The 18,633-nt window shown below is 44.7% G+C and overlaps 1 protein-coding gene across 1 annotated transcript in view; it reads left to right on the plus strand.

Annotated features, from left to right (window-relative positions):
- The window catches only part of SLC4A5 (solute carrier family 4 member 5), a 72,276-nt gene that overhangs the window by 5,928 nt on the left and 47,715 nt on the right, over nucleotides 1–18,633 (plus strand). Inside the window, exon 4 of the mRNA XM_067470755.1 lies at nucleotides 16,575–16,704. Within this exon, the coding sequence (XP_067326856.1) occupies nucleotides 16,575–16,704 (130 nt within the window). The remainder of the gene's footprint in view (nucleotides 1–16,574; nucleotides 16,705–18,633) is intronic.

An 18,633-nucleotide genomic window follows, 5' to 3' on the forward strand; every position in this document is an offset into this window, starting at 1 on the left:
CCAACAGTGGAACTCTCTGCCTCAGACCCCTTGCACACAGCTGCATAAAATCCACATTGAACTGGGTTATATGGCAGTGTGGACTCAGATAAATCAGTTCAAAGCAGATATTGTGGATTACCTGTCTTGATATTCTGGGTTATGTGGCTGTGTGGAAGGGCCTACTAGTCCGGAGGAGTCTCCTTCTTTGGAGACTTTGAAACAGAGGCTACACAGCCATCTGTTGGGAGGGTTTTGATTGTGCTTTTCCTGCTTGGCAGAATAAAGGGGGTTGGACTGCATAAAGGACCCTCTTTGGGGTCCCTTTCAACTCTAGGATTCTATGAGAAAGGAAAGAAACAAAAAAGCAAAAAGCAAGCAAACAGCAAAACATTTGCAAAGAAATGTGTAATAATTAAAAGAAAAACATAATAATAATAATAATAATAATAACAACAACAATAATAATAATATCTCGCTTCATCTCTCTAAAAGGAGAGCCAAAGCAGCTAACACTAAAAATGATGCGTTGTTGTTGTTGATGATGTTGTTATATTATTATTATTATTATTGTTATTTCGACATCTACCAATCCGCATGGGTGCCATGGGTTAATTGAGAATCTAATGTAATAATAATAATGGCATCTACAATCTCCATGGGTGGCATGGGTTAACTGAGAGGCTATTGTATTCTACTTATTATTATTATTATTATTATTATTATTATTATTATTATTCCAACATCTACCAATCCCTATGGCTAGCTGTTAACTGAAAGTTTACATCATCTTTACTCTTATTCTTGTTACTCCAACATCTTCATGGGTGCCATGGATTAACTGAAAAGCTATTGAATTATTATTATTATTATTATTATTATTACTCCAATATCTACCAATCTCCATGGGTACTAGTTAACTGAGAGTTTACATATTCTTTACTAGCCGTCCCCTGTGGCCCAGTCTGTGTATATGTATTTTGTGTGTGTATATGTGTGTTTGTGTATATATATGTGGTTTTGTGCATGCGTTGTAATGTAATTTTTGTTTTTTGGCTTTATAAGTCTCTTCTGCTGTGTTTTCCAGTGTTTTTATGAGTAATGGTCACTTGTTGACCTGATAGGTGTATTGTGTCCAAATTTGTTGTCAATTAGTCCAGTAGTTTTTGAGTTATGTTAATCCCACAAACAAACATTACATTTTTATTTATATAGATTGCTGTTGTTGTTACTTATTCATTGTTTACCGATCCGCATGGGTTATTATTATTATTACAATTTCTTCCCTGCAGCTGGAAATGAGAATTGAGTAATGATGGGAGATATTAAGGGGGAAATTTTTAAATAAAACAAACAGAGGAAGAAAGTGAGGGACAAAGGAAGGAAGGAAGGAAGGAAGGAAGGAAGGAAGGAAGGAAGGAAGGAAGGAAGGAAGGAGGCAGACAAGCATCTCAGTCGAATGAAGGGTGGCCCAATGTCAGGAATAGATAAAGGTTATGGCCTCAAGTTTTCCTTTTGCCTGCAGGACTTCTACAAAGAGGTCCTGATCCAGGACCATATATTGTTTGCTGGAAGGAGCAGATCAAACAGAAGAGGGCAAGAAGAAGGGAAAGGCAGGGTCGTACTCTTCTGTGACTCAAAGGAGCAAGTGCAAATGGCTAGGCGAGGTGAGGCTGTCCTTTTTTTGGAGAGCAAGGCAGAAAGCATTTTGTTCGTTTGTTCATTTGCTCGCCTGCAGTCCATAAGCTCCTTAGCAAAGCTTAGTGTTTTGCATACCAAAATAGTTGTCTGCTTTCCATGGAGGAACTTTGCTTGAGTTTTGCAAAACAAGGGGCACAAGGAGCAGAGCAGTGGGTGCTCCCCAAATCAAGCCCCAAGGCAGCACAGAGACTCTTGGAAAGGATTTCTAGAAAGGGAGTTAACCTAGAGTCACAGAGCAGGAAGGCACCTCAAAGACCATCCAGTCCAACCCTATTCTGCCTGGCAGGAAAAGCACAATCCGATTCCTCCCCATATATGGCTATCCAGCCTCTGCTTAATAATAGAAATAATAGTAATAATAGAGTCCTAGAGTTAGAAGGTTTGAATCCGGGAAACGGAGTGAACTCCCAATGTTAACCCCAGCTTCTGCCAACCTAGCAGTTCGAAAACATGCAAATGTGAGTAGCTCAATAGGTACCTCTCCAGCAGGAAGGTAACAGGGCTCCGTGCAGTAATGCCAGCCACATGACCTTGGAGGTGTCTACAGACAACACCGGCTCTTCAGCTTAGAAATGGAGATGAGCATCAACTCCCAGAGTTGGACACGACTGGACTTAATGTCAGGGGAAAACCCCAAGGGCAATCCAGTCCAACCCTATTTCTGCCAGGCAGGAAAAGCACAGTCAATAATAATAATAGTAACAACAACAACAGCAGCAGCAATAATAATAATAATAATAATAATAATAATAATAATAATAGATGTATCCCAGGCACTTGGACCCAATGTGCATATATGCTGTGTTGTTATGTACATGTATACAGATGATAATAATAATAATAATAATAATAATAATAATAATAATAATAGAGTACTAGCAGTGGAAGAGATCCCCAAAGGCCATCCAGTCTGCCAGGCAGGAAAAGTATAATCAATCATAATCATAATCATAATAGAATCCTAGGGTTGGAAGGGACCCCAAAGGCTATCCAGTCCAACTCCATTCTATCAGACAGGAAAAGCACAATCAATCATCATCATCATCATAATCGAATCCTAGAGTTGTAAGGCACCCCCAATGGCCATCCTATCCAACCTCATTTCTGCCAGGCATTAGAACACAATCCAAGCCCTCCCAACAGATAGCCATACCCAGCCTCTGCTTGTAAACCTCCAGAGAAGGGGGCTCCACCAGACTCCTAAAGGTCATCCAGTCCAATCCCCTTCTGCCAGGCAGGAAGACACCTCCAAAGACCTCCTGACAGATGACCATTCAGCCACCACCGTCATCATTATCGAATCCTAGTTGGAAGGGATCCACAGAGGTCATCCAGTTCAACCTTCTTCTCCCCAGCAGGAAAGTACAATCCAGTCCCTCCTAACAGATGGTCCTCCAGCCTCTGCTTGAAACCCTCCAGAAAAAGAGAGTCCAATAGAACCCAAGGCAGAAAGATGGATCAATTGATAGACATGGTTTGTTGGATGGATAGATGTATGGATGGAGAGGGATGGAGAGGGAGGGATGGATGGAGAGAAAGAGGGATAGATAGATAGATAGATAGATAGATAGATAGATAGATAGATAGATAGATAGATAATAGATGTATGGATGGAGAGGGATGGAGAGGGATGGATGGATGGATGGAGAGAAAGAGGGATGGAATGATAGATATAGATAGATAGATAGATAGATAGATAGATAGATAGATAGATAATAGATGTTTGGATGGAGAGGGATGGAGAGGGATGGATGGATGGAGAGAAAGAGGGATGGAATGATTGACAGATAGATAGATAGATAGATAGATAGATAGATAGATAGATAGATAGTAGATGTATGGATGGAGAGGGATGGAGAGGGATGGATGGATGGATGGATGGAGAGAAAGAGGGATGGAATGATAGATATAGATAGATAGATGATAGATGATAGATAGATAGATAGATAGATAGATAGATAGATAGATAGATAGATAGGCTTGGTCCCTGCATCATTTGGAGTTCAACCCACAAACTAAGATGTGTACATGAATGAAACTTTGAGAGCTCATTCCACAATTTTCCTTCCCTTGATGGTGCTTTTGAAGGGAACTTTCCTGGCCAAGTGCAGAACGCCCTTTTACCAAATGCACCTGTGCTTTCCGTGGCCTCTTCCTCCCTCTCCCCGCTTGGGTTTTCCTCCTTCTCGCCTTCTCTCGGTCTGCCTTGCAAATGCCCTCCTCTTTCCTTAGGGACCGCGTTGATTTGGTAACTTCATGTCATGAGAGCAAAGGAAAGGGCTTCCTGGGCCCAGTAATCTGCTTATTAAATCGTGGAGTTTAACCAGACAGGCTGGATAGAATAAGTTGGGAGGCATTATTCCCTTTTGCGGTTGCTGTGGTTTTGGAGAAAAGCAGAAAACGGGGCTGCAGGCTCGTGGAAGGTTGTGCGGGCTTGTGAACATCCCTTTGGTTGGAGGTGAAAATGGGCGAAAAGCTCCAAATGTTTCCAGGTAGGAAAACGCCTTTTTTCTTGTGTTTCCTGGGCTCTTTCGCCTTTCAGCTCCGGTCTGGATTGGTGAGGTTTTTCAGTGATCTTGAAAGTAGGCCAAATACCTACTAAGCGGCTGAGGGGGGTAAGAAAGGGGCCTGGGGTTGTTAGGAATGGTGGGAGTTGTCGTCCAAAACACCCAGAGAGAGGGTCATACAGGGCCAGCCCTAGATAATTTTCAAATGTAAGCAAACAGTATTTTGGCGTGCGCTCCTCACAAACCAGAGGAAGTTTGGTATTTCTTTCCTCTGTGTCAGTGGTTCCCAACCTTTGGACCTCCGGGTATTTTGGATTTCAGCTCCCACAACTCCCACTTACTTTACTTACTTAGGCAATCCCGAAGATAATGGTCTTCTAAGTGTATTGTCTTGATGATGGGTCCGTAGGTGGCTGTGGAGACCTATTCTTGATCTGCATGTTCTTCTGTAGTGAGTACACCAGTTTCCAGGTAGTCCCAGCTGGAAGGTGGTTGGCAGGTTTCTCCCTTTCGCCCTCCCACCCACAAGGTTGGCACGTTTCCCTCTTTCATCTCTGAGCCCCCAGTGGCGCAGTGGGTTAAACCCCTGTGCTGGCAGGACTGAAGACCGACAGGTTGCAGGTTCGAATCCGGGGAGAGGCAGATGAGCTCCCTCTATCAGCTCCAGCTCCTCATGCGATGACATGAGAGGAGCCTCCCACAAAGATGATAAAAACATCAAATCATCCAGGCGTTCCCTGGGCCAATTCTCTCACACCAGAAGCGACTTGCTCCTGACACGACAAAAAAAAACCCCTCTGCCTCTTCAAATCTGCAGCACTGCTGGTCACAGCTGACCTCCAGATAGAGCACTCAAAGGCCAGGGCCTCCTGGTAGTATAGAATAATCATCATCATCATCATCACCATCATCTTTATTTCTACCCCGTCACCATCTCCCCAATGGGGACTCGGAGCGGCTTACATGGGGCCAAGCCTGGACTCCCAAAAGAACTGCTTTGGGAGACATTATCATCAACATATTGGAGTTCTATAAAAGATCTTGTTGTGACCTCGGTTTTGGCTTTCAGCCTGCTGAGGTTAAATAGCTTGTCATCTGTCCATAGATGATTTCCACTCAAGTGGGAAGCTTCCCATCAACAAGATGAAGTATCATAGCGATGAAGACAGAAAATAAGCTTGGGGCAAGAACACATCTCTGTTTGACATCTGATTCCACCTTAAACGGGTCACTTTGGGAGCCATTGCTATCCAAGACTGTTGCCATCATGTCACATGCCACAACTCCTAACAGCAGGCAAGAAGGCTGGGGTTTCTGAGAGAAAAGAGTCCAAGGTCCCTTGCACACAGCTGAATAAAGTCCCATATTTTCTGCTTTGAACTGGGATATATGGCAGTGTGGACTCAGATAACCCAGTTCAAAGCAGATCTTGTGGGATTTCTGCCTTGATATTCTGGGTTACATGGCTGCGTGGAAGGACCCCAAAACAACTGAAGGACCAAAGGTGGGGAACCACTGCTGTAAGTCAATCCAGTCCTGTAAACTATATCGGTTTCAAACCACCATGACTTTTCCTGCTACACTTGGGTCACGAGGCCAAGGAGAGGGGCGTTCATGCATGAACCCTGTCAACTAATAATCGAAAATTAAAGCACAACTAGACATTCTTTTCCTACTCCACTCAAGTCCCTTAGAGTATGGAGTTTCAATGGGGTTTACCCACAGGGAGATGTGCACAGGCTTTAATTTTTTTTAAAAAATATCTCTCTATATATAAAAAGTCAAAGTCTGTATGTAGATGTTTGCTGTGATAATAATAATAACAACTGCCGCTGCCGCCCGAGTGTCTCCTCAATGGAGTGGTCCCTGGGAAGAGGCGGCAGGGTGAAGTGTGCCTGCACGGGAAAGGCCTTGTTCTCCCCCAATGGGGTCCAGTTCCAGGGAGACGCCAAACCTCCACTGTAAACCATTTCCACCAGCTACCTCTTGGAGCCCGTAAATCCTCGCTGAGAATTGGGGAAAAGGAAAAGCGCCTTGGAATAAAATGCCAGTTAGAGAAAGAATGGAGGGAGAGGAAGAGAGAGAGAGAGAGAGAGAGAGAGAGAGAGAGAGAACAGGAATAATTTGCAGAACTTTCTCTCTCTCCTTGTCAGATATTCCCATGAGTGCATCCATGCCCATTTTCATTCCCTTCGCAGTGAATCCTGATGGCAAAGAGAGAGAAAGAACACCCCCGTCTGGAGCAGCCACCCAAGCTGGTGGGGAGTCCACTTTGGGAAAGTTACTAAATTTGGGATAATAGGTCCAGGAAGCCCGCAGCCAGCAAAGCTGTCTCTCCAATGGAACTAAAACAAAAAACAAAGAGTTTCTCTTTTAAGATAGGAACTACTTTGTATTGTCGAAGGCTTTCATGGCTGGAATCACTGGGTTGTGAGTTTTCTGGGCTGTATGCGGGGGTGCCTCAAGAGCGCTGCTCGGGGATTCGCGCTATACACAAATGTGTATCTTGCCTATTGCTTCAGCCGCCCCTGGGCCCATGTCTGGTGTAGATGCCTTCCTTGGCTTTCATCTTGGAGGGGCTTTCTCCATTGATTTTCAGTTTGGAAAGACAGCATGGCTTTATGGTTGGCAGTCAGGGATCAAAGCCCTGCTTGGCTCCAAAACCTGTTGGGCGAGTTCTGCTCTCTCAACCTCTGGATCTTGCTAAGGCAATAGGAAAGTCTTGCTAAGGAAACACTCAAGAGAGCTAAGGCAATAGGAAACCTCCTTCAGAGTCTTGGAAAGCATTGCCGCGTTGGAGGCAGCGTCATTTACAGAGTTAAGTATTGGGCTGAGACTCCTTAGCGGGGCTTAAACTAAATGGCATGATAGATTATTATGATGATGGAAGGCAAGGTGGAAGAGAAATTGAGAGGTTGCTTCCTTTGCCTTCTCCCAAAAGCGATGCCTAGTCAAATGGCACCAATAGTCTTTGCAAAAGTGCCAGTGTTGATGACGTAGTTTGAATAGGGCTCTGCATCATGCAAGCGGCTCTTTGCCAGTCTTGGTGACCCCAATCCAAAGAGGTTTCCAGGTGAGAGAAGGGTGTGGGATGACCCCCAAAGCCTCTCTGTTGCAAGGTGTGAGGTGTCGGCCCTTTTAGCAGAAAGACCCCCATCAAGCACAAAGCCTCCGCCTGGCCACCAAGATTACAAGCTGAGCGTAGACAGATCGGCTTAGGCCTTAAGCCGGGGAGAAGGAGAAACAGGAAGGGAACCTCAACTTTTCTCAGTCAAGGTCCTCCTTTGTTTGCTTCCCTGGTGGAAGGATTTTTATGGGGCGCTTTCAGTGTGGGGCTTTCCGTTTGCAGTTGTGCAGTCCAAAGGGAAGCAGGCGGATTGGGGCTGGTCTTGCACTTCTGCCACTGATTGGCAAGGAGGCAATGCCCATTGCAGTATGCAAGGAGTCCCCCCTCATGCAAAGAGGGCGGCTGTCATACGTTAGGACACATGCCATGTTTGGGCATTAGTTCCAGATTATTTATTTCAAGGCAATGTTACCGGCTAGAGTTCAAGTTAGAAATGCTCTCTGCCCAGGAGCCCAAATCCGTTCATGCTGAACTCCCATTAGAGCCTCTGGGAAGGGCCCGTTGCTTTCAAGAGGGGAAGAACAAAGGGCGGCTCATTTCCAGAAAGAATAGGATGTCCGCTGCATTAGGTACTAAGCCCACTTAAGCAGCCTAAGAGCCTTAAAGTCAAACCGCCGCCGAATGTGCTATCTTCCAGGGTTTAGTGGACATCAAAGACTCGGCCACAGCTTAGTCCCGGTTTAGGACTTGTATCCCCGAGGCATCCAGGCTGGGCCTCTAAGGAGATTTGGAGAACGAAGGCAAGCCCAAGGGTCCGCCAAAGCCAGGTCAAGTAAGGCATTCGCTTGGCAAGAGAAGATCAGTGGGTCCTTCTGGGCTGAGGTCTTGCACTTTGTCGGGCAATGGTTTGCCAGAAGATTCTCTCTTGAGGTTCTGGCGTTTTGCAATTGAAAACCAGTGGCTCCTTCTGAGTTGAGATTCTGGACCCTTCCAAGCAAAGACTGATGGTTCTTTTAGCTGGACTTCTGGACCTTTCCAAGCCAAGGCTGGCAGTTCCTTCTGGTGTGAGGTGCTGGACTTTGGCCTTTCCCTGCCCAGTCGCTCTATCTCCCTTGCCCTGTGTCCTTCAAGCTGAACATGAAACACTTCATTTTGTGCCTGAAGGAATTGAGAGGAGACCAGGGGCAGCTAGTGAATTGCTCCAGATCTAGATTTTCAAGAAGCTGATCCTGGGGCTGGTTTTCATTCTGACTTCCACACAGCACCATGGACAGCTCTTCCAGGGGCAACAAAAGGTGCTTCCCATCCCAGCAGAGAGGGAAACCCATTCCAGGTGTTCAACAATAAAAGGGACTTCTTTGCTTATGTCAAAAGGAGCTTTGCAAGGGGTCAACTCCATAAATTGCATAGCAGCATCTTTAAAACTGGAACCTGGACTGCCAAGAGAGGCGTTGGAAGCCACTATTATTTATCAGGAGAAAAATTGCCTCCTGAACATGGCCAGATAGCCCAGAAAAACCTACAACAACCCATATTATTTATTTATTTATTTATTTATTTATTTCATACATTTCTACCCCACCTTTCTCCCCACAAAAGGGACTCAGGGCGGCCTATTGAAAGAGATCTAGAGCAGCAATGATGATGATAATATGACAATAATGCAAGCTCTCCTGAAGGGTTGTGCACGACCCTGTTGTACCTTCCATAACATTGCAAGAGACCTCATGGGCCACCCAGTCCAACCCCCTGCCAAGAAGCAGGAATATTGCATTGAAAGCACCCCTGACAGATGACCATCCATCCTTTGTTTAAAAGCTTCCAAAGAAGGAGCCTCCACCACAGTCCGGGGCAGAGAGTTCCACTGCTGAACGGTTCTCACAGTCAGGAAGTTCTTCCTCATGTTCAGATCTCCTTTCTTCAGATGCTTCATTTTGAAACCTATCATCTTCGTCAGAATTGTCTAGTTCTTGCCGGGCTACAACAGGTTCCCTTTCGCAGGGAGGGAAGGCTTTCCTGGATTTTGCACAAAAGAAGTGTCCCTTCCTGGCTGTTTGGGTGAAGCAAGCCAAGGGCTCCCTACGGGATCCCAGATTGAGGCAGTGACCTCTTGACCTGGGATCAAGGCCAAGGTTTCCACCCTCTTGGCAAAAAGGAAAAGAACCCAAGGCTCTTGGTCCCTCCCTCTCCCTTAATCCCCTTTTATTCTGGTGGGCCCTGAATGGGCATATTGTTTTTTAATGAGGTCCTACCCCAAATAGCTTCTTAACCTCCAGAATAGCCTTTGCGTTGGAGGCCCCCGAACAATGGCTGGCTCCTGACCACTTTCTGAAATGGGGAAACAGGCAAAAGGCGGAAAGGCCACTTCTGCAACCGCTGCAACCAGACTTCTGGGCCAAGGAGCCGCTTCCTCTTCGCACAAACACTTGAGTGCATACTCTCACCTCTTCTGATGGGTTCAAAAAGATGTCCAAGGCTGTAGAATAGGTATGGACAGACTTTGGCCCTCCAGGTTTTTTGGACCTCAACTCCTACAATTCCTGGCCTCAGGCCCCTTCCTTTTCCCCCTCAGCCGCTTAAGCGGAAATAGAAAGAGAAAGGGAAAAGGGAAAGGAAGGGCCCTGAGGCTGTTAGGAATGGGTGGAGTTGAAGTCCAAAACACATGGAGGGCCAATATTTGCCTGATCTACACCGTAGAATGAACACAGTTTGACCCCACTTTAACTGCCATGGGCAGGATTTGCATATGCCAAACAGATCCAAAAAGAGAGGGGAAACTGTTGTGTTGGGGTGTAGGAAGGAAAGATAGAAAGTCTCATGGCTCCTTCAAAACTGACTTACTGTATTTACTCTTGAAAATGAACAAAATCTGGCTATTGGTATTAAAAAAAACTCTAAAATTATAACAGCAAAACAACACCAAAACACAGGGAAACTCCAGAGAGGAAACAATCAGGGACAGCTAATCACCGCTCAACAAAAGATTCCTCCAGGCACTAACAAGCCACACCAAAAAACTGCCAGGCCATCAATGCTAATCAAGGTGGCCAGTTGCAACATTCACACCTAGCTCCAAGAGACAAGAGTTCTTTGTCCCACCCTGGACATTCCACAGATATATAGTTCCAAGAGACCTCTCAGTCTCTGAGGATGCTTGCCATAGATGCAGGGGAAACATCAGAAGAGAATGCCTCTAGAACATGGCCATATATCCCGAAAAAACCTTCAACAACCCAGTGATTCCGGCTACGAAAACCTTTGACAATAATAATAAAAATCATCATCATCATCATAGATTTGAAAGAGGTCTAAAGGCCATCCAGTCCAACCTTGGACCTGAAGATGATGATAATGTGCTGCTGCTCCTGCTTCTTCTTCTTCTGATGATGATGATGATGATGATGATGATTATAACAGAATCCTAGAGTTGGAAGAAACCCCCAAAGATCATTCAATACAACCCCTGGACCTGATTGTGGTGGTGATGGTGGTGTTGATGGTGATGGTGATAATGATTACGATAATAAAATATTAGAATTGGAAGAGATGCCCAAAGGTCCAACCGCTGGACCTGATGATGATGGTGGGATGATGATGATGATGATGATGATGATGATGATGATGACAATAACAAAATCCTAGAGCTGGAAGAAACCCCCAATTGTCATCCAGTCCAACCCCTGGACCTGATGGTAATGGTGATGATAAAAATAATAAAACTTAGAGTTGGAAGTGATCCCGAAAGGCAGGGGCGGCTCAACCCATTACGCAAAGTAAGCATTTGCAGTATAGTTTATTTTGCTCAGGGGTGCTTTTGAGGCGCTCTTGGGGGGAAATAGACCTTGACATATGCGAGTTGTAGTTACTGGGATGTATAGTTCACCTACAATCAAAGAACATTCTGAACTCCACCAATGATGAAATTGAACCAAATATGGCACACAGAACTCCCACGATGAACATAAAATATATATCAGTGATTGGTTGGGGGGGGGGGGCAAAATACTGTTTGCTTACCGTTGAAAATTACCTATGGCCGCCTCTGCCGAAAGGTCATCCAATCCAATCCCCGGACTGACGATGACGACGACGACGATGATGATAGAATTCTAGAGTTGGAAGAAACCCCCAAAGGTCATGCAGTCCAATCCCTGGACCTGATTGCTTAGTGCTGAGCCACAGTAATAGAGTTAGTTGCGCCTGGATCTCCTCTTTGAAGAACCTCATCTGTAATTTGCCATGGTTCAATGCTATGCATTCCTGGGACTTGTAGTTTGGAGAGATACCCACACTCTTTGACAGAAAAGGCTCAAGGCCTTGTCAAATTATAGCCACCATGACTCCATAGCATTGAACCAAGGAAGTTAAAATGAATTCATTCTACAGCATCAGTGCACCCAGGGTTTTCTTTTCCATTGCTGGAAGCTTTGGTGCTCTCACACTTTGTTTTTTAAAGAATGAATTCTAAGCAGGCAGCAACAGTTGTGGGCATATTACCAATTTTCTGGTTGTGTGATTGATATTGTTGTAAGCCACCCAGAGTCCCTTTGGGGAGAGAGAGAGCAGAATATAAATAAAGCTTTATCATCATAATCATCATTATATACTGTATTTCATTCTAAGATGCACATTTCCCCCCTTCCTAAAAATGAAATGCAGGTGTTATTTTATGGCATCTTCTTGGTGATTTTGGTAGTAATGATAATAATAAGAATCATAGAATCATAGAATCAAAGAGTTGGAAGAGACCTCATGGGCCATCCAGTCCAACCCCCTGCCAAGAAGCAGGAATATTGCATTCAAATCACCCCTGACAGATGGCCATCCAGCCTCTGTTTGAAAGCTTCCAAAGAAGGAGCCTCCACCACACTCTGGGGCAGAGAGTTCCACTGCTGAGCGGCTCTCACAGTCAGGAAGTTCTTCCTCATGTTCAGATGGAATCTCCTTTCTTGTAGTTTGAAGCCATTGTTCCGCGTCCTAGTCTCCAGGGAAGCAGAAAACAAGCTTGCTCCCTCCTCCCTGTGGCTTTCTCTCACATATATATCAGTGATTGGTTGGGGGGGGGGGCAAATACATGGCTATCATATCTCCTCTTAGCCTTCTCTTCTTCAGGCTAAACATGCCCAGCTCCTTAAGCCGCTCCTCATAGGGTTTGTTTTCCAGACCCTTGATCATTTTTGTTGCCCTCCTCTGGACACATTCCAGCTTGTCAATATCTCTTTTGAATTGTGATGCCCAGAATTGGACACAATATTCCAGGTGTGGTCTAACCAAAGCGGAATAGAGGGGTAGCATGACTTCCCTAGATCTAGACACTATCCTCCTATTGATGCAGGCCAAAATCCCATTGGCTTTTTTTGCCGCCGCATGACATTGTTGGCTCATGTTTAACTTGTTGTCCATGAGGACTCCAAGATCTTTCTCACATGTACTGCTCTCGAGCCGGGCATTGTCCCCCATTCTGTATCTTTGCATTTTGTTTTTCCTGCCAAAGTGGAGTATCTTGCATTTGTCACTGTTGAACTTCATTTTGTTAGTTTTGACCCATCTCTCTAATCTGTCAAGATCGTTTTGAATTCTGCTCCTGTCCTTGATTTATATTCTGCCCTGTTTCCCCAAGGGGACTCAAAGCGTATTCCAACAAACAGAAAGGCAAACATTCAATGCCTTGATAAAGCAATAAATACAAAATAATAATGCAAAATAACCCAAACATATAAGAGCACACGATAACATGACAACTAAAATTAAATAATAATATAAGCGGGTTTTCTAGGTTGTATGGCCATGTTCCAGAAGCATTCTCTCCTGGTGTTTCACCCATAGGATGCCTGCAATAGATGCAGGCAAAATGTCAGGAGAGAATGCTTCTGGAACATGACCAGACAGCCTGGAAAACTCACAGCATCCCAGTGATTCCGGCCATGAAAGCCTTCGACAACACAATAACATAACCTATCAAGTAAATTATATCTAACATAGAACATAACACATGAAACATCAAAATCAGCAGAAATTTACAGACGCCACCAAAGATTTTATATTAAATACTAGCCATCCCCTGCCACGCATTGCTGTGGCCCAGACTGGTGATCTTAAAAATAAAGTAATGAGAAAGTGTTGGTTTCTAATATATGTAATTTCTTTATGCTTGTGGGTAAACAGTATTTCTTGTTGTTTCTTTGTCAGTGAAGATGTAGAGATTGTCTGGTTTGCCTACTCTGGAACATGGAACATATTATTGTCCTTCTTTAAGGGAACCTTTCAAATCACCAAAGACCACCAGAAAACACAGTATTTTCTGTTGGTCATAGGGGCTCCGTTTGGGAAGTTTGGTCCAATTCTATCGTTGGTGGGGTTCAGAATGCTCTTTGATTGTAGGTGAACTATAAATCCCAGTAACTTCAACTCACAAATGTCGAGGTCTATTTTGCCCAAACTCCATCTGTGTTCACATTTGGGCATATGGAGTTTTCGTGCCAAGTTTGGTCCAGATCCATCATTGTTTGAGTCCACAGTGCTCTCTGGATGTAGGTGAACTACAACTCCCAAACTCAAGGTCAATGCCCACCAAACCCTTCCAGAATTTTCTGTTGGTTGTGGGAGTCCTATGTGTCAAATTAGGTTCAATTCCATCCTTGGTGGGGTTCAGAACGCTCTTTGATTGTAGGTGAACTGTAAATCCCAGCAACTACAAATCCCAAATGACAAAATCCATATTTTTTTAGTGATGGGCACTCCTTGAATACACCCGTAGGTGTATTCTGTTAAAATTTGGTGTCAATTCGTCCAGTGGTTTTTGAGTTATGTTAATCCCACAAACGAACATTACATTTTTATTTACATAGATAGGTATAATTTATATTCTGCTTTATCTCTCCAAGGGGACTCAGAGCAGATTACAGAATACATTCAGGGAAAACATTCAGAGCCATTATAGAATTAACAACAAAGACAGACAATTCACAGACAGAGGCAAAGACTTCCCCCTTTTCATCTTTGACATCTGGAGGCTGTGTTCGACTCTAGCCATGGGGAGGTGCTCTTCTTCCATTTTCCGTGCCAAGGAACCTCTTGTCTGTGGACGCCTTCCTTATTGTATTGCTGGCATATCTGCATGGGTGACTTTAACCTTCCCGCCAAAGTGGTACCTATTGTTCTACTCACATTTGTTTTCAAACTGGTAGTTTTGGCAGCTAATAATAATAATAATAATAATAATAATAATAATAATAATTGTTAAGATCTTCTGGAGGGGCCCTGCTCTCGGTCCCACCTCCTTCGCAATCGCGTTTGGTGGGAACGAGGGAGAGGGCCTTCTCGGTGGTGGCCCCTCGGCTCTGGAGCTCCCTCCTGATGGAGATTAGATCTGCCTCTTCCCTCCTGACTTTTAGAAAGCTGATAAAATCATGGCTTTGGGATACTGCATTTGCAAAATGATGATTGAATCAATAACTGCTGACCTTACTGGCGGATGTATAAGAATGTATCTGTTTTCATTTTACAAATTGACCAGTAGCTGCTGCATTTCCCACCATTGGCTTACACTCGAGTCAAGAAGTTTTCCCAGATTTTTGTGAAAAATTATATATGGCGATGAATTTGTGATTTAACTCTGACGAACTGACTTTTTGTAATTTGTTAGAATTGTATTTTATATTGATGATGTATATTGTGTTATCTCATTGTATTGAATCCTCTGTTGTTAGCTGGCCTGAGTCCCTCTCCGGAGGTCAAAAAGACCGGGTTATAAAAACTCTAAATAAATAAATAAATAAATAATCTTTATTTATACCCCGCCACCATCTCCCTAGTGGGGACTCAGTGTGGCTTACATGGGGCCAAGCCCGGACAACATATTACAGCAGAATAAAACCAAAAACATAAACAACAAACAACATCATCAAAATTACATAGGAAAAAAACCATTCCAATAAACACAGTCACGATAACAGTGGGTGGGCAGAAGCTAGAACTAACAGCAGGAGCTCACCCCAACCCACGGCTTTGAACTGTCAACCTTCTGGTCAGCAACATTTTCTGCATCTGGCGGTTTAACCCGCTGTGCTACCTTGTCCCCATTAAAATATATAAGTTGATTATGCGGCCAGTGACGTTAACTGGGCTAACAGGGTCTATAAAGCCCAAGAACAATAGTTGTTTCCAATCAGAAGTGTAGTAGCGATATATCACCATGCAGCCCATCATCTAATACTGAAATGAGAGTAAGCCTTACAGCTCTCACACTCAGGAAGTTCTTCTTCCTCATGTTCAGATGGAATCTCATGAGGAAGAACTTCCTGACTGTGAGAGCCGTTCAGCAGTGGAACTCTCTGCCTCGGAGTGTGGTGGAGGCTCCCTCTTTGGAAGCTTTTAAACAGAGTCTGGATGGCCATCTGTCAGGGGTGCTTTGAATGCAATTTTCCTGCTTCTTGGCAGGGGGTTGGATTGGATGGCCCATGAGGTATTTTCCAACTCTATGATTCTATGAGTCGTTGCTGTCTTCCAGTGGAAAAAACATGGTCCCTGTCCATCTATATTGCAGAGTGAAGGCATTTGGATACCACTTTCACTCAGTTCAGTGCAATCCTGAGAGCTGTCGTTTTCCAAGTTCTGCCAGATCGTGCCAGTTGCAACTCCCATTATTTCAGGGTATTAACAAGTGAAAACCGGGATTGTGGCGCAGCTGGCTGAGTGTCAGCTGCATTAAGATCACTGACCAAAAAAAGGTCATGAGTTCGAAGCCAGCCCAGGTTGGAGTGGGTTTCCAACCATTGTGTAGCCTGTTGTCAACCTTTGCAACGCGAAAGACAGTTGCATCTGTCAAGTAGGAAAATAAGGTACCACCTTAAAGCGTGGGGAGGCTAAATTAACTAATTTATGAGGCTATAAAAAAGACTCCAGCAAAAACATGCGGGGAATGCAGAAGTACTTCATCAGTGTCGCAGATGGACGATGAAAGAGACAGTTCCCCTGGCGGCCAGAAAAAGTTAAATAGCCTCTGTATATGTCTATATATGTTGTATGTCAAATTGGCATTGAATGTTTGCCATATTTGTGTACATTGTAATCCGCCCTGAGTCCCCTGCGGGGTGAGAAGGGCGGAATATAAAAGCTGTAAATAAATAAAATAATAAAATAAATAAAATGGTGTCAAACTGCATTAATCCTACAGATGCAGCCCTGGAACCCTGGTCAGGAAATTTGAGGGACGGGGATGGTCTCCTCCTCTTCCTCCTCCTCTTCCATGTCTCCAGGTGAGAGGCATCTGTCAGCTAGACTTGTCTGACTTCTTCTGTGTGTCTCATTTCCTTGCACAGTGTCTCCGGCTGCAGAGAGGCTCCGCTACATCCTTGGAGAAGATGACGAGCCACCGAACCCCACACTCTTCACGGAAATGGACACTTTGCAACACGACGGCGAGGAGATGGAGTGGAAGGAATCCGCCAGGTACGCGAGCCCCTTTCCACAAATGCAAGTTCCTGGCTGCTTCGGGGGGGAGGGGGTCCACCTCGTTTGAAAAGGTTTCACCCAGGCATGGGAAAACTTGGGAACCACTGACACAGAGGAAAGGTTGGGAACCACTGACACAGTAAAAAGAAACACCAAACTTCCTCTGGTTTGGGGGGGGGGGGGGGGGGGGGCAAAATATTTAATTAATTAATTAATTAATTAATTGCAGCTTTTATATTCCGCCCTTCTCACCCCGCAGGGGACTCAGGGCGGATTACAGTGTACACATATATGGCAAACATTCAATGCCAATTTTTGACTTACAACATATACAGACATACACAGAGGCTATTTAACTTTTTCTGGCCGCCAGGAGAGCTGTCGCCTTCATCGTCCATCTGCGACACTGATGAAGTACTTCCTCATTCCCCGCATACTTTCTGCTGGAGTGCTTTGCTGGAGTCTTTTTTTATGGCCTCATAAATTATTTAATTTAGGTTCTTGTGGGTTTTTTCGGGCTATAGGGCCATGTTCTAGAGGCATTTCTCCTGACGTTTTGCCTGCATCTATGGCAAGCATCCTCAGAGGTAGTGAGGTCTGTTGGAATTAGGACAATGGGTTTATATATCTGTGGAATGGCTGGGGTGGGGCAAAGAACTCTTCTCTGCTGGAACTAGGTGTGAATGTTTCAGCTGACCACCTTCATTAGCATTTGAAGGCCTGGCTGAGCCTGGGAAAATCTTTTGTTGAGAGGTGTTAAGATGTGCCTGGTTGTTTCTTCTCTGCTGTTTTGCTGTTGTAATTTTAGAGGATGCTTGCCATAGATGCAGGTGAAACGTCAGGAGAAATGCCTCTAGAACAGTGTTTCTCAACCTGGGGTCCCCAGATGTTTTTGGCCTTCAACTCCCAGAAATCTTAACAGCTGGTAAACTGGCTGGGATTTCTGGGAGTTGTAGGCCAATACACCTGGGGACCCACAGATTGAGAACCACTGCTCTAGAACATGGCCCTATAGCCCAAAAAAACCCACAAAAACCTAGTGAATCCAGCCATGAAACCCTTCGACAATACATTAGTTAATTTAGCCTCCCCACACTTTAAGGTGGTACCTAGTTTTCCTACTTGACAGATGCAACTGTCTTTCGGGTTGCAAAGGTCGACAATAGGCTACACAATGGTTGGAAACACAGTTGGAAACCCACTCCAACCCAGGCTGGCTTCGAACTCATTACCTTTTTTTGGTCAGCATGACACTCAGCCAGCTGCGCCACAATCCCAGTGCAAAAATACTGTTTGCTTACACTTGAAAATTATCTAGGGCTGGCCCTGCATGGGCCAACTTGGGCCCTCCCGCTGGGTGTTTTGGACTCCAACTCCCACCATTCCTCACAGCCTCGGGTCCCTTCCTTTTCCCCCTCAGCCACTTAAGTGGAAAAGGAGAAGAAAAGGCTGTAAGGAATTGTGGGAGTTGCAGCCCAAAACACGTGGAGGGCTGAAGTTTGCCCATGCCTGGATTAACCTTTCATTAGCCCAACGTTAGCAGAGTCAAAACACAATCGGAATTCAATTGAGGTATCAACAGTTTGCTCATGAAAGCTTGTGCAAAACAACACACAGGTACTGCAACTTGGTTGCAGTATTTCAAAGCTATGCCCCAAAAGAGTGAATCAAAGAAATGGGCACGGAGCACGGCCTGCTTCTTGGGCCTATGTGCAAGCGGTGCCCATCAAATGCCAATTTGAAATTCTTAATTTGCAGTGGAGCCAACAGAGCTGCATATGTTTTGTTTACTTCTCTGTTGGTTTGGCACTTGCGTCCCAGCAAAGGGGTTCCTTTTCTCCAACCGCTAAGAGCAAGCCTTGCAGAGCCAGAGAAGAGAATGCTTTCGGATCTCCTCCACTGACCGAATGAGGGGCTTACCGGAGG

This window comes from Anolis sagrei, chromosome 7 (assembly GCF_037176765.1).
Source record: "Anolis sagrei isolate rAnoSag1 chromosome 7, rAnoSag1.mat, whole genome shotgun sequence".
Classification (NCBI taxonomy): Eukaryota; Metazoa; Chordata; class Lepidosauria; order Squamata; family Dactyloidae; genus Anolis; species Anolis sagrei.